The 23,180-nt window shown below is 44.1% G+C and overlaps 1 protein-coding gene across 1 annotated transcript; it reads left to right on the forward strand.

Moving 5' to 3' along the window:
- The first annotated feature begins 1,134 nt into the window (after window positions 1-1,134).
- LOC120914054 (olfactory protein) lies at window positions 1,135-22,942 on the forward strand. The gene is made up of 7 exons (XM_040324496.1): window positions 1,135-1,262; window positions 7,557-7,696; window positions 10,652-10,722; window positions 13,357-13,467; window positions 16,806-16,907; window positions 20,938-20,963; window positions 22,817-22,942. Exons 1-6 carry the CDS (start codon window positions 1,173-1,175, stop codon window positions 20,955-20,957), a joined length of 534 nt encoding a protein of 177 aa, XP_040180430.1. The 5' UTR covers window positions 1,135-1,172; the 3' UTR covers window positions 20,958-20,963; window positions 22,817-22,942.
- Window positions 22,943-23,180: the final 238 nt, after the last annotated feature.

Raw genomic sequence — 23,180 nt, forward strand, 5'->3', positions numbered from 1 at the left:
TGTTCTGCATCATCTATTGTCATATTGAATAGATTGGTATGTCAATTCATTGTCACTAGATTTTATTTATGCCTTTCTATATTCAATGTCAATGTTTATGTCCATTTTATTTTATATTTATATATATATATATATATATATAAATATATACACATCATTAGCGATGGTTGGCTACAGGTGATGGTGGATCACGTGACTGGTTTGGTTTAGGTGTATATATTTGAGTTGTGTATCATTTTGTTTTAGCTATGACTAAGCACTGACATTATTGCGGCTGTCCAATCTTTTTTCTCCACATTTTGCTCTATGCACCCACGCTTCTGAGAGGACACTGATTGCACAAGTCCACTCACCTGGAGCGGCAGTTCCCTTCTTCCCCCCCTGCTGAACTGGTGGGGCCCAGACTTGGTGAAGGACGGCCATCTACCCTACTGTGTCCCATTGTTGAGGTCGCTCTTTACTTCTTGTCCCAGAGACACATAAGGGAATGAGAGGAAAAATCTCTAAAGTCTGGTAAATCCTCTCTTAGACATCTGTCACCTGCTCTGGTGACAACCCAAAATTTGAATTTCCCTCACTCAGTCCTGATGACAATGGTCGTAACGCTAGGACAAAGAACATAACTCTCCTCAGCAGGGACACAGACAGCAGTAAAAACCTGACATGGTCGAAGCAGGGAACCTCAAACTTTTATAGCTGTTTCTATACCGTTTATCCCTAGAGTGTGTGAGCACCAGGACAAGAAGTGAGGAAAAATTCCCCAATAGTTATGGAAACAGTTAGAAAAAACAGAGGTTCCAACCTTACCCTCTCTGTCCAAAAACAAAAAATTGGGTTTTTCTGGAGTTGTGCTTTAATCAAGAAAGACTACAGTCATAAGAACAATCTATAAATGCACCAAAATGACATGGACCATTACCAACTCAATGAGAGTATCAAACTTTACTCTATCGGTGACATGATCGTGAAAACGATATAGGAGTGTGTTCTAGGAGATCTTCTACAATGTTGGCAGCACTTTTGTAATAAGAAGTCCGGTTTCCGTTATATAATACACTTATCAAACAATGAGCTCTTATTTTCACTGTCGCCTTCCTAACACGGAGGGGTGTATAAATATAGGCACCAGGCATCCATCACATCACAGCAAATCACTCAACTCAATACCAAACATGATCCGAATCATCGCCATTGTGGTGCTCTTCTTTCTCCAGTGCCAGGCTGATTTGCCGCCGGTAATGAAAGATTTAGACGAGAACAAGGTAAGAGAAGGACTTTTTTTTTTTTATAATTGCAAAAATAAATAACCTGGTACTGCTCAAGCCTGCGTCAGTTACAGCTACACTCCAGGCAGATGAAAAAAAAAAAACTACTAAGCTGATAAACATAACAAAATTATGCAATTCTGAATTTAGTAACGCATTTTTTCATTTATGACATTAAATGTTAAAATGCAAGCAAAGAAAGTATCTATATTTGGCTTGGTATAGACCTTTTGCGGCGTCCAGTACAGCAAAGCTCAGACTGGGGAAGAGGCAGCACACACACCGACAGGAGAAAAGAACAGAGTAACATCATCACAGCAAACAGTGGGTATGGGCTAATTTCGCTAACATGTGGACGGGCTTAAAGGGGCATGGTAAAAAGAGCTAAAACTGTTTGAGCCTGCCCTAAAGAAGAACATTATTAAAATAGATTTCTTAAAAATTAGCAACTGTTTTTTTAATAGCTTAGTTAGGAGTATGCAATGTACAGTATAACATAAAAAGTGCATGGGTCAGAAGTATGCAATGTACAATATAGTGCACACAAAAACTGCAGGGTTCAGGAGTGTGAAAGGCATAGAGTGCAGGGGTCAGGGGTGTGTAACATGCACAGTGCAGGGGTCTCTGCTGCAATATGTGCAGGGGTTAGGGGCATGTAATGCACAGTGCAGGGGTCAGGGGTCTCCACTGCAATGTGTGCAGAGGTTAGGGGAGTGTATTGCAAAGTGTGCAGGGGTCAGGGGTGTTTATGCACAGTGCAGGGGTCAGGGTGGTGTAATGCAATGTGTGCAAGGGTCTGGGGTGTTTAACGCATAGAGGGTTAGAAATATTTATTGCACAGAATGCAGGGGTCAGAACTTGTAGAATTCACAGATTGCAGGTGTCAGGGCATGTAACACACAAAGTGAGTGCAAAAATCCCCCCACCAAATTCCTCTGCCAGCAAAAAATCCCATCCGAACAAATCTAAAAAAACAAAAGAAAAATAAATCATCCCTCACAGTACCAATCCTCTTCCCTCCCCCGAAAAGCCCCCTTTCCAGCACCAATCATCTTGCCTATCCAAAAAATCCACCCTCCCAACATAAAAACTCTACCACCCAATGCCCTAACCCAGCATAAATCCCCCCCCCCCAAATTGTTCCTCCCAGCACAAATCATCTCTCCCCAAATTCCCCATACCAACACAAATCTTCTCCCCCACGGGCACAGTTCTTTGTTACCCATCCCAGGTCATTGTGTCCCCCAGTACAACTCCCTCATTCCCTCAACTTACAAACCTCAGATACAGAGAGGTAGAATTGCAGAAGGGGTGTTCTTCCCCCTAGTCTCACTCTCATTAGAGCTGAGGCTAGGGGACGATTACTTCTGCTCTGAAATCTATTGTTGTATAAGGCAGCCGGCAGGGAGAGGTGACTGCTGCTGAAGTGGTGGGCACCCCACTGGAAATGTAGGGCATATGGCCTGGGTGTCCAGTGCTAGTGACACCCCTGGTCAACATGCAGATAAGTGGTTCTGTTGCCCATGTCAAGACTTGATTTTGGACAGGAACAACTGGTATTTTATTGCACTTTAAACAGATACAACAACATTCTTTCAAATTTAACAGTCCAAAAATGGTACAGGTAAGAGGAGTTACAGTGGAACTAAATCTTCCTATCACTTACAGTCAAGTAAACTACCATCGTAGCCTCTGATCTGCAGTTGACATGGTGAATCACATGTGATAAGTTGAGACTAGCTATTTGATGGCTTGACAGTTCAGAACACAAGCAGCTGTAGCCGTTATCATTTAAGACATGCCTTTTTGGAAAAAAGATTGATGGGTTTAATTATATATACATATATATACACACACACACACACACACACACACTTTAAATCCAGGGGAAATCCAGGTATACTCCCAACAAGCAGGGTCCTTTTCCTCTTCATCATTGACAGCGGGTGGTCCCGACTGCTGCATAGAACGTCTTATACATTGTGGCATGGAAGCCGACTGATGCAGCAATACACTTTGAGCCCAGACTGTGGAAGAATGATGCCCCCCTCCAGGGACTGCACCATTGACAGCCTGGGCTCAAGGGAAATGTTACGGCTTGTCAACCTAGATGAGGAACTGCACTTCTAGACAGAGGACTGTTTGCAGAACAACGTTGGGATTGGGAAGAAGGTAAGTATTTTTGTATCCTACTGATATTAGGGAGTTGGGTTCCCTAAATGTAACAATTGTAGGGCAGTTACTGATTACAATTTTCGTGTTCGATTAATCTTTTTTTTTTTTATCGATTAATCGACTAATTTGAATTACTTTTAACGCACATACAGATCCAACTACTTTTAGCTGATCTCCTTGCAGGCTGATTCCCAGTGCAGCTACCAACCACTGGAAAAATGAATAGCGGGATACACAAAACACACAAAGGCAGCGCTCGATGGGAATAGCATTAAAACTTTTATAGTCTTCAAGTAGGTAACAAAATAAATATTGCACTGGGGATAAAATCGATGTAGCTACATAAACTGTAAAAATGGTGCGAGTAATACCAAACAGTAGCAAAAGCAGTCATAAAAACATGTAACTAAGTATGATACTGGTATAAAAATGTGTACAATGATACCACTGCTGAATCCAGATGAGGAGGGGTTAACATCAGTCCATCGGCATGTAGATGTCCCATGAAGGGAACTATCACAACTCCCTGTGGATGGCTGTAGAATCCCAGGTTGATAGAGAGAAGTGAAATAGGGAAGTGTAACAGCCCTTGCGTGGGGCAGATAGTAAGGTCCCACCAGCATGCAGATATGAAGGCACAGCAAAGGAGCCCTTCAGATGGACACAGCAAGCCCCGCCGGGGGCCGTGACGTCATCGGATCTCCGACGGAACTCCCTGAAGACCCGGAAGCCGGCGGAGAGGTGAGTACCGATCCAAAGAATTTTGATCGATCAAAAAAATTTACGAATAATCGAGGAATTAATAGTTAATTTGCACAGCCCTAAACAATTGCACATAAATTGAAGTTGTTTTTGCAAGTTTGAGAAGTGTCTCATCCAGAGCTCACGACTTTTGGATTGTAATGCTCACCCCAGCAAGGGCCGCTGAGAATGACAAGGGATTACAGGCTGCCAGTCACACAAGCATAATCCCATGCACACTGACAATTCAAACTGAGTCTAGGGCGGTGATGGCGAAACTTGGCACCTTTTGGAACTACATTTCCCATGATGCTCATGAACTTTGCAGTGTAGTTGAGCATCATGGGAAATGTAGTTCCAAAACATCTGGGGTGCCAAGGCTCACCATCCCTGGTCTAGGGGAATGTCCTTTTAGAATTTATTGCTGAAGAACTTCAAAGAGAGAGGAGTTTAGAGTCACAGGATCTTCCAAATTATAAATAGCAAATCACTGGTAGGACACATTTCTCAGCACATATACTACAGTCCTAAATCAGGTCTTACCCACAATGTCCATGGAGCTTTCTGCCACTCAGCATCCACAGGTAGATTACTCTATGAGGGAGATAAAAAGATCCTTCTCCAGACCTGGACCTTTAGGATAGTGTCCTCCAACAAAATCCATTAGCAGTCTTCTCCAGGCCCTCAACCCAGCGTCAAATGGTAAAAATAATTGTAAGAGCAAAATTTAGTGCAATTTAATGCAGATCACTATTACTGAGTTATCAGTTCATGAACAAGTCATTAGTCCCAAGTTTAAAAAACACAATGATGGAATGGCAATGGCGACTGCTGTCCTCAGAGAGCTGGCTCTGTACACAGAAAGACAAAAGGGAGAACAACGGAAGTGCCACCTAAGTGTAGTATTAACATTGAGGCTTTAATGGCAAGGTACACATACACACTTACAAGAGACAAGAAAAGTAAAAGCTTGTCTGCATTTGTGGTCCCAAGGGGGCTCCTCGTATCCGGAGAGGGTTCCAGTGCGTGGCTGTGTTTGTTGTCTATCTGCAACACATCCTGTGGCCACCAGGAAGGAAGCCGGAACCAACGTGGAACACGCGGAAGTGACGTCACGGGCCACATGATCACACCTGGTGGCCACAGGACATGTTGCAGATAGACAAACGAACACAGCCACACACTGGAACCCTCTCCGGATACAAGGAGCCCCCTCGGGACCACCAATACAAATGAGCTTATACTTTTCTTGTCTCTTATCCTCAATGTTAAAACTACACTTAGGTGGCGCTTCCGGTGCTCCCTTTCCTCAATCCAGCTTCTGCTGAGGCCCAGACTGCAGTTTCTTGTCTCAGTAGCAATCTCCCTCCCAGGAGTAGCAGCCCCACCAGGAGAACTGGAACTCCCTGGAGGGGAAAGAACACTTGGTCTGCCCAGGCCTTTCAAACATTCATCACCACCCCAGCCAGGTTCTGGATGCCTCCCCCCAGGGATTGGCTGGAACACGATACCTATTCATGCTATTTGAATCTCCCTGCCCTATGTTCTGGAAGCTTCTTCCAGAAACAGGTGAGAGGAATCAAAACACCCAGCGTAGGAAGCCTTGAACAGACCAAAAAACAATGACTGCTCCACTCACTACAGAGAAGCCAAAATCTAATTTAAAGTGTTACTAAACCCACAACAATAAAATCAGTGTGTATATGCAGAATAGCATGCTTGGTATACTCACTGTGGAACTTAAGGGGTTAATCATCTGCATTGTGTAAAAGGGCTCTTTGATCCTCTACGCACACATCCTCTCCCTCCTGCAGGGTCTCTCTTGGCAAGGCCAGATACAACAAAGTGAGCGTAGTAAAGCTGCACATGCTAAGTTTGGTCTCTATTGCTGGAGAGAACAGTTCCTTGTTGAGCTAAGCTTTTGAGGTCACATGATATTGACATTACACATGTGGGTGTGTATACAGAGCCTAAATGACAGCCCAGTCCCTCCCTCTTCCACCATGCCCAGTAACTAAAAAAAGAACACAGTGGGTGGGATGTCACATCTTGATTGATGGATAATCCGCTTCCCATAACAGCATGAGGACACAGGCTGTAGTGGAAATCTCCTCCTACCTGAACACTCAGTACTTGCCAAACCCTGCATTTTATCACGTGACCATGCTATACAGATCAGCCAAAAAGGTATATAGTGGCAGTATTTGAATGTTAAAAAAAAATAAGATTTATAAGCTGTGGGCACCACTCCTTATTGTGCAGTTAACCACTTAACGACCGCCGCATGTACATATACGTCCACAGAATGGCACGTACAGGCAGATGGGCGTACCCGTACGTCCCTGCCTAAACGTGGGTCGGGGGTCCGATCGGGACCCCCCCCCCCGGTACATGCGGCGGTCAGGAATCGTCTGGGAGCGATCCGGGATGAGGGGGCGGCTATTCGTTTCTAACCACCCCCTCGCGATCGCTCCCCGGAGCTGAAGAACGGGGAGGGCCGTATGTAAACACGGCTTCCCCGTTCTTCACTGTGGCTCCGTCATCGATCGTGTCATCACTTTTATAGGGAGACACAATCGATGACGTCAGACCTACAGCCACACCCCCCTACAGTTGTAAACACACACTAGGTGAAACATAACTCATTCAGTGCCCCCTGTGGTTGACTCTCAAACTGCAACTGTCATTTTCACAATAAACAATGCAATTTAAATGCATTTTTTGCTGTGAAAATGACAATGGTCCCAAAAATGTGTCAAAATTGTCCGAAGTGTCCGCCATAATGTCGCAGTCACGAAAAAAAAAAATCGCTGATCGCCGCCATTAGTAGTAAAAAAATAAATAATAAAAATGCAATAAAACTATCCCCTATTTTGTAAACGCTATAAATTTTGCGCAAAAGAAACCAATAAACGCTTATTGCGATTTTTTTTTACCAAAAATATGTAGAAGAATACGTATCGGCCTAAACTGAGGAAAAAATTTTTTTTATATATATATATTTTTGGGGGATATTTATTATAGAAAAAAGTAAAAAATATTGATTTTTTTTTAAAACGGTCGCTCTATTTTTGTTTATAGTGCAAAAAATAAAAACCGCAGAGGTGATCAAATACCACCAAAAGAAAGCTCTATTTGTGGGAAAAAAAGGACGTCAATTTTGTTTGGGAGCCACGTCGCACGACCGCGCAATTGTCTGTTAAAGCGACGCAGTGCCGAATCGCAAAACCTGGCCTGGGCCTTTAGCTGCATTCTGGTCCGGGTCTTAAGTGGTTAATTGCTAATTTGTTAGTACTATGATTTTGTGAAGAAATACTGCTAAAGCATAAATACAAAAAAAATAAATCACTTTATTTTGTCTACTTTGTTTTAAAGGTTTTAGGTGCTTGGAATGGAATTTCCGCAGCATCCAGCTGCAAACAATTTTTGCAAATGAAGTCAGACAATATGCCGTCCCCCGTCAATATCTATTCCCTGAGTAATGGGCATATGAAAAGCAGCACTTCCTTTCAGACGTAAGTACCTATGACTATGAAGCTACAAGAAATTATATTCTGTGCACAAGTTCTAGAGCTGCCATAATAAAAAAAATAAAAAATTTGTGGCAAAAAGTGAGCGTGGCTTACCTCAAGTGGGTGTGGCCAGGAATGCAAAAGGAAGTTAGCGGAAATCTCCCCAAGTAAGGTTTTTCCCCAGAACAGATGTCCCTATTGAAAGATTTCCTCTGTCCGTCGCCTCACATTCCTTCTCATTGAGGATGGTCACCAATATAGAGGGGTGAATCTCATCTAATGGGAACACAGAGAGTAATAAAGGCTTAGCAGAGGGTCTAACCCTACATTCTTCTTACAACTATTTTGCCTAGCGATGAACTTTTATTGGAAAATGTTTTAATTATTCGTTTTGGATAGAGTAGGGAATTTATTACGATTTTTTTTAATTGTTAATAGGAGGTTATAGATCCCCGCCACGGCTAATAAAAAAAGTGTATTAATTGCCGTTGTTTCAATGTTGAGCTGACCATACATTATACAACCTGACTGACATTATACAACCTGACATTGTACAATCTCTGTTGAATCGCCTTTAGATTTACCAAAATTACTTAATAGGAAGACACATCTAAACAATCCATTTAATTTGTATCAAATCAGGCAGGTCCCTGCACTACATATTTGATGGTAGATCTAGGAAGATTGTACAATCAATTAGGTTGTATAGCGTATGGAAAGCTTTAGGCTCACCATACATATTACAATCTGAATTTACAATCTTTGTACAATCAACTTTAGATCTACCAAAACTATCCAATCACTTGGTATTGGATCAGGCCCGCAGGAGTGGGCGTTCCTATTCACAGGCTAAGTGATTGACGTGATGACAAAAGCTTCCCACCGGCGCATACAGCGCGTCACGAGTTGCCGAACATCGGTGTGCAGGCACCGTATAGCGCCGGCTCGCAGTCCGGCTTCTTTCGGCAACTCGTGACGCGCCGTTTGCACCAGTGGGAAGCTTTTGTCATCACGTCAATCACTTAGCCTGTGAATAGGAACGCCCTCTCCCGCGGGATTCACTACCCGGAAGCTGGGGGGGGGGGGAATAGCGATAAGACGGTAATAAAAAAAGATCAGCATACTGTCAGTGTCAGAAGTCAGCTCAATGTAGTGTTAGAATTTTTTTTTAGGGTGAACCCCCGCTTTAACTCCTTCCCAGCCAGTGACATTAGTACAGTGACAGTCCATATTTTTAGCACTGATCACTGTATTAATGTCACTGGTTCCCAAAAGTGTCAGTTAGTGTCCGATTTTCTGCCACAATATCGCAGTCCCGCTATAAGTCGCTGAATTGCTGCCATTACTAGTAACAAATAAATAAAAATTCCATAAATATATCCCATAGTTTGTAGACGCTATAACTTTTGCGCAAACAAATCAATATACGCTTATTGGGATTTTTTTTTTACCAAAAACATGTAGCAGAATACAGATTTTTTTACAGTTTTTTTTTTTTGGATGGGTTTTATAGCAGAAAGTAAAAAACACATTTTATTTTTCAAAATTGTTGGCCTTTTTATGTTTGTAACACAGAAAAAAAACAAAAAACACAGACATGATCAAATACCACCAAAATAAAGCTCTGTTCGTGGAAAAAAAGGACAACTGTCAGTTAAATTCCCACAGGGCTGTATCGCAAAAAATGGCCCGGTCATGAAGGGGGGTAATCTTTTGGAGGTTAAGTAGTTAAGGCAAAAACCTTCTGGGCGTAAACCCCCCCCCCCATACTTACCTGAGCCCCATCTCAACCCAGCGATGTGCATGAGAGCAGTGGCACTCCCAGGTTTCTGCCTCCCCATTGGCTATTGCTGCTGTCAATCACAGCCAGTGAGCCAATGAGGGGAGAGCAGGGGCGAGCCGCATTGTGTGTGTGAATGGACAATTCATTCACAGAAGTGAGCATGCTTGAGTACAATCAGCGCAAGAGGCTTGCAATTGGGGGCAATCAGCTGTGAAGAGCGGGCCATGAGCGACGGCGGGGGACCCCAGAAGAGGAGGATTAGGGTTGCTCTGTGAGAAATCACTGCACAGAGCAGCTAAGTATGACAAGTTTTTTTATTTAACAAAAATGTCAAACCTTTAGAATCACTTTAAATAAGATAATTACATGACTTTATCAACCAAACAGAGGTGTTTGTTCAATGTTTTTATAGATTTGGGGCCAGATTCTCAGTGGAGATACGACGGCGTATCTCCAGATACGCCGTCGTATCTCTGCGTTGCGCCGTCGTATCTATGCGCCTGATTCTTAGAATCAGTTACGCATAGATATCTGTTAGATCCGACAGGCGTAAGTCTCTTACGCCGTCGGATCGTAACTGCATATTTACGATGGCCGCTAGGTGGCGCTTCCGTCAAATTCTGCGAATTCCCAAATGTACGCCCGGCCGACGCAGTAAAGTTACGCCGTTTATGTTAGGCTTTTACCGGCGTATAGTTACCCCTGCTATATGGTGGCATAAGTGCGGCGTAACAATGTTAAGTATGGCCGCCGTTCCCGCGTTGAAATTTGAAAAAGTTACGTCGCTTGCGGAAGTCGTCCGTGAATGGGGCTGGACGTCCTTGCGGCGTACTTTGGAGCAATGCACACTGGGAAATTCCACGGATTCGGGAAAAACGTCAATCACGTCGGGTCACAGTACATTTACATAAAACACGCCCCCCCCTGATCCAAATTTGAATTAGGCGGGCTTACATCGGCCGATTTACGCTACGCCGCCGCAACTTACGGAGCAAGTGCTTTGAGAATACAGCACTTGCCCGTCTAAGTTGCGGAGGCGTAACGTAAATCGGATACGTTACGCCACCGCAAAGATACGCGGTTCTATGTGAATCTAGCCCATAATGTATATACCAGGCTATACAATTAAGGAGATTAGAAATTGATTCTAATATTTTTTTCTTGACACTTCGCAGTGACAAGGGTTGTCAGCAAATGGATGTTGACATGACAACTGTGGAGAAAGGCCACTACAAATGGAATATGCGTAAGTCTATTTTTTTTTTGGGGGGGGGGGGGTTTGTGGTGTTTACTATGGTAAATGACTAAGTAAAAGATCACAGCCCAATACATCTTAAACAGATTGTGTAAATGACAATATGTACAGTATATACACCAATCAGCTAGCTACACCTTTGCCACCCACCTAATATTGAGTAGGTCCTCCTTTTGCCTCCAAAACAGCCCTGACCCGTCAAGGCATGGACCCCACTAGACCTAATACCAAAAAGTAACTCAATGGGACTTCAATTATGCCTCTAACAATCACAACACCAAACAGTTACAATTAGTATAAAATGTTTACTACAAAATTGCATTAAAAAGTGATCATTGCACATATACATAAACAAACATCCAATAAACACAATACACTTTTAGGTTAATGCAGTGGCCTACGCGTTTCTCAGGACACCCCACTTCACCAGGGCCTCCAAGAAGCTCAAACAGAATTTCTCATGTGTTTTTTTTGTGATGATGTATATAAAACTTCATCTTATCCTACACTGCGTCCTGGGTGTCAGCCAAAGACATGGGGGCAAACATCAAAACCCAGCGCAGCCTGTGGTGGGCACCTTCCAATATGACAACAACCTGTTAATCAGCTCAATACCAAACCATAGGCAGTATTAGTCATGAGAGCCTGTTCTAGTTATGGCTTCCAATATAAACATAGCATCCCCTCACAGCATGGTGGACTCTACTAGACCTCGGGCACCAAGCCATCAGATGGAGATGCAAGCGTGTTGCGTGCATCCCCATGCTGGCAGACCCACAGATGTCTATTGGGACACGTGGTTGCACGGACACAGCTGCTGTCTCCCAATGTGACATCTGTGCGGGTGCACAGCCCCAAACGCACCCTGGGGGAGTTCGAGGACAGATGTCGCAATGGGACACAGTAGCTGTGTAAATGCCATGTCCAAATAGACTATGGGTCAAACCCGCATGGAGATATAGCCAACACTCGTGCATCCCCGTGCTGATAAAAACATGGCTCTGCATGAGGTATTCAAGTAATTGGCTGTGTGAATGAGCCCTAAGGCTGCATTCACACCTGAACGTGGCGTATTGTACCGCGATTTGCCACGACAAATTGCGGCGTTTTGTCCCGTTTTTAGCCTACAATACGCCGGAGGGGTGATTGAAACATTGTCGGCTATGCCAAACGCCGAAAGCCGCCTGAAAAAAAGGGTCCGGGACTTGTTTTGAGCTTCAAGCGTACGGCGTTTGGCGTGGAGATGTGAACCATCTCCATAGCCGACAATGTTAAATCACCCCTCCAGCGTATTGCAGGCTGCAATAGCGTCGGGCGTCAGGCGTAAAAACGCCTAGGTGTGAATGGAGCTTAAGACAGCACTAAAGATATGGTTGTCACAAAAAACCCCATCGGCTAATAAGGTTGTCCATCAATTACAGCTACATTCACATGGACGTGAATAGTTTGCTGGTTCTGGATGCAGCAACACACTGCGCTATGGCTGCATAGAAACTGTTGGCTTAGCTGCAGCCAGTTGGTGTGATTCCGTGGGCAGAACTCCACAGAATTGCCAACCCTGGAGGAGGCACACTGTCTGAATCCAGGGTTGGTTGGAGACTCTATTCAATTGTGACCAATCAGGTGAGCAGTTACATGCAAACATGCAATCATTGGCATTGCTGGCCATTCAAGTGTACAGAGTCCAAATCTGACAGCCGCTGCTCACAGTTGCTGTGGTCACACACATTGGGGGTTATTTACGAAAGGGAAATCCACATCGCACTACAAGTGCACTGCAAGTGCAGACGCTGTAGATCTAAAGGGGACATGCAAGGAAAATAAAAAATAGCATTTTTGCTTGCACATGATTAGACGATAAAATCTGCAGAGCTTCCCCTAATTTCAGAGCTTCCCCTCAGATCTACAGCGACTGCACTGTAGAAGTGGATTTGCCTTTCGTAAATAACCCCTATTGTGTTCAGGCAGCATTTACAACCAGCGGCAAGAAACCGATTCTCACCAATGGCGGCCCCTCGCCTACCCCCGATGCTCGTGTGAATGTAACTTAATGGGGTTGTAAAGGTTCATTTTTTATTTTCTAAATAGCTTCCTTTAAGCTAGTGCATTGTTGGTTCACTTATTTTTTCCTTCGATTTCCCTTTTAAATGTTTTTTTTCTTTGTCTGAATTTCTCAATTCCTGTTCCTCCTCGGTAAGATTGCCCCCATTATCCGTGCTGTTCTAACTGGGGGTTAGTCAGTGTGCTCGCCCCCTCCCTTGGGACTACATCCCTGCGGGGAGACACTGTCAACACAAGGGAGGGGGCAAACACGCTGACTAACCCCCAGCCAGAACGGCTCGGATGATGAGGGCAAGTTTACTGAGGAGGAACAGGAAGTGAGAAATTCAGACAAAGAAAAACATTTAGAAGGGAAATCAAAGGAAAAAGTAAGTGAACCAACAATGCACTAGCTTAAAGGAACCTAATAAGAAAATAATAAACAAACCTTTACACCCCCTTTAAAGGAGAAGACTTGCATTTAATTTCAGCAGCTTGTATCTCTTTAGATTGCTCTGTTTTGTGACAGGTTTACCTTTTATCTCACATGACCACACAGTATTCTCTATTCTTCTTTCCACACAGCTCAGGGCGAGAGTGAAACCATCATTGTTGCAACTGACTATGAGGTATTTTTAATGGAATTTACAAAGTCCCACATGGGTGCAGAAGACTGTGTAACTGTTAAACTTTTTGGTAAGCATATATGTAGAATAATACAGATAAAGGAAAGCACAATATTCTGTGTAAACCGTTTGACTATTTTGCTAAAGTGTTAGGGCTCTTTCACACGTTCAGGTCCGCCTGCCAGTTTCTTAGACGGACCTGAACGGGCGCTCCGTGCTCCTCTATGGAGCCGCGGATGTCAGCGGTGACATACCCGCTGACATCCAACCCGCTCCGATCCGCCAAAGTGTGACAAAGGAAAAACCTACTTTTCCATCCGTCTGGCGCATCGGATCGGGTGAACATGGACACACGGTCCGTGTTTATCCTATCTCCATAGGGGAGAGCGGAGAAAAGACAGGGCGGTCCCTGCACAGTGTGCGGGGACCGCCCTGTCATCCGCCGGCTCAGCGGGGATCAACGGAGCGATCCCCGCTGAGCAAGAGGCCTAAGGCTATCTCACTTATTACAGTCAGTATAAGTACAGTATATGTCACACAGGTTGATTCACTCAAACTGGAGAGTACAAAATCTGGTGCAGCTGTGAACAGTAGCCAAATAACTTCTAACATCCACTTGTTCAATTAACCTTGGACAAAAACACATGAAAGCTGATTATATAAAGAGCTGCACCAGATTTTGCACCCTCCAGTTTTAGCAAAGCAATCTCAATGTATGCTGTATATGTAGTAAGGTGGAGTACCTGTCACAGTCCTTAGATGTGCAGTATAGGTAATAGCAGGGGTGGCTGTTCCATTAGGGGCGCATGGAGTGCCGTCGCCCTATCCATGCATCCGGCCCCCTGATCTACATTTGAGGTGCTGAATTCATGGATTCCTGTACAAAGAGTTTTATTGAAAAGGTACATCAATAAACAAAAAAGAATACAAAGAGAAAAGAAAACAGTGGTGGACACACCATAAGCTATCAGACATCAGAACAGATAGTCCGTAAACCTGAGATTAATCCGGCTTCTAGGGATCCAAAGTGAATCCAGAAGACCGGCAATAGAATGTTCTTCAGACAGGTGGCCTGCTAAATTAACCTAATGTTGTCTTAGGTAACACACCGGCTAACACGCCGGAGTAAATATAGAACTTAAAAGCAAAGTTGCTATACAATACGCAACATTACAAAAATAAAATAAAAAATAAAAAAATTAAGATAATACATAAAATAAAAAAAAAAACTTAAAATTCAAGCAGGCACATAGCAGAGGACATCTGTTTTTCCAAATATAAAACGAATAATGCATCCCGTGTCCAGGACCGACAGGACCAAGCCTGACTTATTAAAGCGGAGCTCCACCCTAAAGTGGAACTTCCGCTCATCTGAACCCTCCCCCGCTCCGGTGTCACATTTGACACCTTTCAGGGGGGAGTGGGGTGCAGATACCTGTCTAGAGACAGGTATTTGCACCCACTTCTGGCCACACAGTCTGCGGGTACGACGTCAGATCCGTTCCCCCCGTTGTGTTCTGGGAAACACACAGCTCCCTACTGCGCACACGACTCACGCATGCGCCGTAGGGAACCGGGCAGTGAAGCCGGTTCGCTTCACTTCCTGGTTCCCTCACCGAGGATGGCGGTGGGGGCAGCAGAGTCACGTGCGATGTGCTCATCACATACAGACTTTCACATTAGCACATTGAGCCCAGGTTCGCACTGGGTACGATTTGGTACGATTTGAGATGCAATTTCACATGTCAAATCGCATCTCAAATCGGCGGCATTTGCCGGCAATGGCACTGTCCTAATTGGTGCGACGCCGCATCTGCGGCGCTGCACCGATTTCAAAAAGTAGTTCCTGTACTACTTTTTGCGATTTCGGGCCGCGATTTACATTGAACACTGCACAGATGTCTCTTAAATCGCGGCCGAAATCGCGGTAAAATCGCGATTTTACAGCGATTTTGAATTCGCAGCAGTGTGAACCTAGCCTGAATGTGTTTCACTATTTAATATACTTATTTTTGTGGTCAGTTTACCACTCCTGTTTATATAGTGCTGTACTATTTATTTTAATTATATACAACTGTTCCTTTTAAATGTACAAACCAAAGAGAAAGGAGAGGAGTTTAGTGTTTTCTGAATTATAATGAGCCTTCTGACTCCTTCTACCATCTCCTGCACTCCATTCTCTTTGCAGTTCTCTAGCTGAATATAAAAGTGTTCTGTGTATGTAATAATGTGCTATACCCGCGCCACAATAGTTGGTGAGCTGTGTATATAAGGTGCAGTACTTGTCACAACCAGTAGGAGTGCTGTGCATGTTATTGGGTGCAGTATTGTTATAGCCAGTAGTTGTGCTGTGTATGTAATAAAGGGAAGTACCAGCACAGATAGTTGGTGCGATGTGTATATAATAAAGTGCATTACTTCTCAAAATCAGCAGCTGTATGTAATAAGGCACAGTCTTTGCCTACTTTTTGTTATTGGACAGAGTGGGAAGGAATAGATCTGCTTGTAGGCAGGTGCAGTCTACTTTCTTCACCATAAGTGGCGCTCGCCCGCAGCAGCACTGAAATTGGAGAGAAAGTCAGGTGGAACATGATTCCTACATAGTTTCCTGGTTCACTGGGGAAGCTGAGTGGATGCTGCTGCCCCTTGTGACCCTGGTAGCCATCTTGGGTCAGGCAGAGCCTATTTACGGGCCTGGATCTCTAGGCTTGGGGTGCATTTGTGAGTGGGTAGAGTAGGGACAGGTACTTGGTCAGTTAGGGACAGAACTAGCGGGCGGATTCCTGACAAGTAGGGAAAGTATAGGGATCGCAACTTCTCTGGACCTCTTCACAATTAGGCATGAGATGGCCAGGCCAGGCTGAATTCTGCCCCTTCTAACAGGTGCTGTCAGTTTGGCTGGAACATGCTCTATACATGTTGTTGGAATCTGTGAGCATTTCTGGTTGGGTTGTTGTGAACTGTTTTGCATTACTTCAGTACAAGTTCTTGCATCGTACTCAGACTGTGTGTGTTAATGCTACCACACCATGCTGCACCCCACCTACATGCTATAATTTATTTAGCCCATGTCCTGGTTGGGACATATCATACTACTTCTGGTCCGGACAACCCAAGAGGAAGCAAGAGAATCTGAAAGGAAACACAGCAACAAAGACCTAAAGGTATCCAACCTTTTCCCAGTCTACTAGCAAACATACTTTTATTGCCAAGTCCCATTTGAAGAGATTTGTCTCACTTCCTGTCCCACGGACCCAACTGGAAGTAATAGGAAATGTTCCCAAATGGGCAAAGACAGCAACTAAGACCACACAGAGTGCAACCCCTCCCCATTTCATAAAAAAAAGTGTGCTTTGCCATTTAGGCACCTTGGATGATATGCTTCACGTATGAAATTTTCTCTTACAGGGAGGGAAGGCACACTTCCCGAAGATAGAATTCAGCACTTTAAAGATCACATTAAGAAGGTGGGCCTCAATGAGGAGCAATATATCAGATTCCATACTAAAGGTAACTATGACATATGAACTAGTGCTGTTTGTCATGTTGGAGCATGTGAGTTCCTTTCACGTATGTAATGTTCCGTGAATTGTGCAGAGCATAAAAAATAAGACATTTCTAAGCAGTGAGCAAAGCTAAACTAAATTCCGGTAAACAATGCAACTATGCTAAATTCAAGAAGTTCAATACTAAATTTCAATCAGGAGGCCTTTCACTGGTAATGACTAAGCGCACATGAAGTGTGTGAAACACGTCTGCCCAGCACTCTGGTTCTTTTAGTTTTGGGATGTCCAAACAAAAACTAGAGTTAGACTTACTAGTAACTCTGTTTCTAGGAATCATCCCAGAAAGCACTAGAGAGATGGGCTCCACCTCCGGAGGAAGGAAACACAACATTTAAATCCTTAAAGGGCGGCTTCCATCCCTCTTCCCCAGTCTTTAACTGAGAACTTCGAACCACTCGCACATGTGCAGTGCACGCCAGGCCGTGAAGCCACAAGCTGTCATGGCCAGGTGCCCACAGTTTCAATGGAGAGGGAGAGGAGCAAGGCACCACTGGACCGTGGGACAGGTGAGTGTCTATTTATTAAAAGTCAGCAGCTACACTTTTTGTAGCTATTGACTTTTAATAAACAAAAAAAAGCCTGGAACTCCGCTTTAAAGAACAGGGCCTGTTGAAGCACACATGGGGTAGAAGAGGAAGTGCATCACAGGGGGTTAACTTGCCAGGAAGGACGGAGGAGCATAGTTGCTATGGGTAACCATGAACTGGTTGTAAAGTCAAGCAGCTGATCAGCAGCAGTACCTGGTGCAGGTGACAGGTCCTCCAGTAGCGAGGTGGGGGTCAGTGTTCTGCCTCCCTCCCCAGTGGTCGGTACCCCCTAGCTGAAGCTGGGGAACCCATTGTATGGAGACTTTGTCACATGGTACAGGAAAGAGAAGGATTTAAAAATAGTGCAATCTTGAGGGACCCCATTCTGTCACTGGGAGTAGGTGGCAGAGTTACGCTGGACAGATGGAGAGGGCATGGGCTCTGCCGTGTCCCTCCTAAAATGCAACACTGTAAGTCAAGGTGTGTGGTGACAGGGGATGGCATGTTTTACACTGACTCTATAGGTCCCATGGCTGCACACGGTGTAAGGCTCATCTCTAAGCCAGGGTTCTTCCTTATTGTCAACTCTAACATGAACGCAGCCAACCCTGGTCCCAGGCATTGATAAGTAAATAAATAAGATGGCCCCACTCACATGCTATGAGTGCTGTATGCAGCCTCAGTTCCATACAGTATACATCGCTGTGCTGCGATAGCTAGACAGAGACATCCCATCCCTCTCCCAGAACAAAACTGAGTCGGACTGAGTGCTTCTCAGCCATTAACAAGTATTTTATGAATGAATACAAGGCTTCCTCTAATTGGCTGAGGTGGAGAGGTGGGCAGATGACATCACGATCACACCTCAGCCTAAGGAAGCCTTGTACTCATTCAGAAAATGCAAAGCTACTTGTCGATTTTATCCCATGAAATAAACGGAAAGTCCCTGTACCGCTGCTGGAACACTCTGCATTATACTGTATGGCGCTGATGCGCGATACAGTATATACAGCGTTCCCAGGACGCACCTGTACTAGTGAAAGTAGTGATTAGTTTGGACCATTTTGGTTTACATGAAGTATTTAACGTGAAATGAAATCTGGAGTTCGGCTTTAAAGCGGGGGTTCACCCTTAGAGGGCACTTTTCCCCCTTAGCTTCCTGCTCGTTTTTACTAGGGGAATCGGCTGTTTATTTTAAAATATGTGCAGTACTTACCCGTTTACGAGATGCATCCTCTCCGTCGCTTCCGGGTATGGGCTTCGGGAATGGGCGTTCCTTCTTGATTGACAGTCTTCCGAGAGGCTTCCGACGGTCGCATCCATCGCGTCACGATTTTCCGAAAGAAGCCGAACGTCGGTGCGCAGGCGCAGTATAGAGCCGCACCGACGTTCGGCTTCTTTCGGCTACGAGTGACGCGATGGATGCGACCGTCGGAAGCCTTTCGGAAGACTGTCAATCAAGAAGGAACGCCGGCTCCCGAAGACCCATACCCGGAAGCGACGGAAGAAGATGCAGCTCGAAAACGGGTAAGTACAGCTCATATTTTAATACAAATAGCCGATTCCCCTAGACCGAACGAGCAGGAAGCTAAGGGGAGATTTTTTTTTTTTTTACAAATGGGTGAACTCCCGCTTTAAGATGCCATTCACCTCAGTCTATGTGTCTAACCTGCATGTGTTAGGCTGGCCATACATTATACAATTTTACCAAAACCATATAATAATAGGAGGTCAAATGTAAACACTTTCAATTTGTATGCAATCAGGCAGGCCCTTGACGTGTTCATCCAGACCTTACCTTTTTCAGACCAGCCGATAGGTCTGAGCATCTGCCTTTATTATCACCACCTGAGCATTCTCAGGGTTGAAATAAGGCTGGGTTCACACTACTACACTACTTTCATCCTACTTTGCTCTGCTACATTGGTCCTACATTTATCCTACATTGGTCCTACATCCATCCTACTTTCATGAACAGGATACTACTTTGGTCCGACTTCAATAATATTCAATGGGTTGAAGTAGGATCAATGTAGGACCAAAAGTAGTACAGGGAGCATTTTCAAAGTCGGACCGACTTGTGTAGGACCAGTTAAGACAGCTCTCATAGGGAAACATTGATTTTCACACGTCATGCTACATGAGGCTCCCAATGTAGGACCAGTGTGAACCCAGCCCAAGGAAAAGAGCCACCATCTGTATTCCATTAGCCTTAAAGAGTCTTAAAAACAACAAACTCAGCAGATATCTCCCATTGCAGGGGATAGCTTTGATCTCCAGCTCTGTGCAGATTTTACACAATGCAGTCATGTAGACTGCATACTTTTAATGTAAGATTTTTTAGTAGTAAAAGTTTTCTTTTAGTAAGCAACCTAAAACTGATATTTGGATTCTAGAGGATGGAGGAGTCCGACCACTCTCAGACTTGAGGACAATGGAGGGGAGATCTCTGTAGCAGAGTTCCCAGCTCCTCCTACTTGCTGAGGTCCTTTAAGGGTGTCTTTTTTATCTGCTGCTTTTTTCCCCATGTAAATGGTGTTACACCAAGGGTTGTCAAACTCAATTTCATCGTGGGCCGCATCAGCATTATGATTGCTCCAAAAAGGCCAGTTGTATCTGTAAGATTAGATGTCCAGCGTATCCCCTCCCCTTACATTAGATGTCAAGAGCCACCCTACCATCAGAAGTTGAGTCCCCCACCCTCCCTTACATTACAGGGCACCCCCCTTACCTTATGCTGCTGCTGGGAAGAAGCTGGATGCATTGCTTGAAAGCAGAAATGACAGAGTCTGGAGAAGGACCAGAGGGGGGCTGGAGCTCTCCTGCAGCTGGAGGAGAGGTGCGAGGGGCCACATGAAATGGCCTGGAGGGCCGGTTTTGGCCGCGGGCCTTGTGTTTGACACCTGTGTTACATATAAAGCAAACAGGAGAAGCGAGACTCCAAGTTAGGGGAGAGCATACCTCCCAACTTTTTGAGATGGGAATGAGGGACACCTAGTAACAAAAGTATGGCGTGGCACCCCCTAGGTCACGCCTCCTTAAAGTAGAATTATACTAAAAAAAATGGATTAGGTAAAACTACAAGTGCTTTTTTTTTTTTAACCGTACTTTTCTTTTATACTGGCCGTTGAAATTTACAAATGCAGCCATTTAAAAATTGGATGAAAGTTTTAGCACCGGGAAACACCTTTTCAAAGATAAAAATGTGCATTTTATATACATCTATATAGATCAGACCAAAATGAGGGATAAATGAGGAGGAAAGAGGGACAGGGGGACTTTTTTTCCAAACCAGGGATAGTCCCTGGAAATCAGGGACAGTTGGGAGTTATGGGAGAGCCTCATAAATTGTGAAGTTTCAGATGTGCTGATAACTTAAAAAGAAGCACATATAATATGGATCTTACAATATTCTTATAACTGACCTCTGACCTCTTGTCTTTACAGCAACTTGTGTCCCTAAATGATTCTAGGTAAGTTTGTTATTTATTTCACAAACACTAATACTGGGCTTCGTGAATGAAAGCATCTAATATTCTGTATTGGCCATACCAAAAGGGTTAATATTCATCTATACAACGGTTCCTTGCCAGTCTTCAGGGCTCTTTATTGGCTGGCGCAAGATGATGTCACTCCTGTGCAAGAGCCAGTCATCCCGGCACTCAGAGACCGTCACAGTGCTGTAAGATGAGCTGTGCATGTGCAGCTCAGTTTACAGCACCAGAGGAGACGACGAGCAGGCAGGTAGGGACATTATATTGCACAGGTAACATTGCATGTTACCTGTGTGAATTGTACATAAATCTACACTCTAAACAGAATTTTTTTAAACTTTTGTACAGAGTGGGAAATGTGTGTATGCCCGCTGATATAGCCTTTGTGGAGATGTTACTTCACTTGTGTGGTCAAAAAAAAAAAAAAAAAAAATGCTCCAACGGGGCAGAGACAGTAATAATACATTGGTTTAATAAGGCCTCGTACACACAATAGGTTAACCAGAGGACAGCGGTCTGATGGACCGTTTTCATCGGTCAAAACCGATCGTGTGTGGGCCCCATCGGTTATTTAACCATCGGTTAAAAAAAAGCCAACTTGTTTTAAATTTAACCGATGGATTCCTAACCGATAGGACAAAACCGATCGTTAGTAGGCACGACCATCGGTTAAAAATCCATGCATGCTCAGAATCAAGTCAACGCATGCTTGGAAGCATTGAACTTCGTTTTTTTTCAGCACGTCGTTGTATTTTACGTCACCGCATTCAGATTTTTTAACCGATGGTGTGTAGGCGCGACGGACCATCAGTCAGCTTCATCGGTTAACCGACGACAACGGTCCATCAGACCGTTCTCATCGGATGGACTGATCGTGTGTACGCGGCTTTAGAGTATGGTAGGTTGAGAACCTCCATCAGGTTTGATTGGCACCTCTTTCCCTGTTGCTAAGTCTTCCTTGTATTTCTGGTTTGGTCAGTAAAATTTGAAGTGTAATATAGTTTTCCCAGCACACACATTGTAATAATAACCTGACAGGGGTTCAGGTTCCAAGTTCTAACCCTTCTACGCTTGTCTGGAGTTGGTGTTTAACAAGAACGTACGAATGTGCAGATGGCAGTGCATTGTTTCTGTACTGAACTATCCTTGTAAAATTGCCACTTCACTGGCTGTCAGGTTGATCTAATGCCTTCTAAAGGCGGCCATACACGGTTCGAATTTCGAAAGAATTTTCTTTCGAAGATCATATCAAAGAATTTTCGCACAAATTTTGCACCTTTAGTGGACTGCAGCAACAGCCGATTTTCGTGCGGCAAACAAATTTGAGAAATCCGACATGTTGGAATTTTTTTGAAAAAAGGAACGATTTTCTGATCAATGATGGGAGAATCGTGCGAGAAATGTAATAGAAAAAAAAACGCATGTGCAAGAAAAGAATATTCCTGGCGAGAAAATAATTTTCTTGGAGAGAAACGAATATTCCCGGCAACATGAATATTTTGTCGGCCGAATTTCGAAAATCAATGGTGGCATCATCGGATCATAAAAAAAACGAACTTTCTGATTTTGAAAATAAATTTTGTTCGAAATTTGACCGTGTATGGCCTGCTTAAGCCATATTTTCTCCAGATCAGTGACTTAAAGTATTAAATAGATAGAGGCTCTGAATTACTGCCAGACATAATAGTAAATTTCAGAAGGAAGCCAGCACTTCCTATAACTACTAACCATGGCTCTAAACAGTGCAGATTCTATCAGTATTGACTGTGTTAAATATAACCTGCAGGTGAATGCTCTGCATTGCAGTAACCTCTGACCTTTGTGTTTTACAGATGAGATCCCTTCCAGTGAACCCAACTTTTACCCATACCTCACTATACTTCTTCAACTCACCTTTCTATCCAAAGCTCCCCTCTCCTCTCTTCCTATTATGAAATAAAACACACCAATAAAGCAAAGCTTCCTCAGTTTATTTACCAGCTGTGACTTGCTTAAAGGTGGTCATACACTGTTTGATTTTCTTTAGATCAGCCTGCAGCAATCAATCGATCCCCCAGTCACGCTAACAATGTGGATGTAGGAATCCCCACTGAAGGTTATTGTATTGAATAGCTGAATAGTGATCAGCTGAGTTGGATGGAAAATTGACTAATGTCTGGCCAGGTGGTGCTTGTAGGGTCAGCCACAGCTTGAATT

This window comes from Rana temporaria, chromosome 9 (genome assembly GCF_905171775.1).
Source record: "Rana temporaria chromosome 9, aRanTem1.1, whole genome shotgun sequence".
Lineage (NCBI taxonomy): Eukaryota > Metazoa > Chordata > Amphibia > Anura > Ranidae > Rana > Rana temporaria.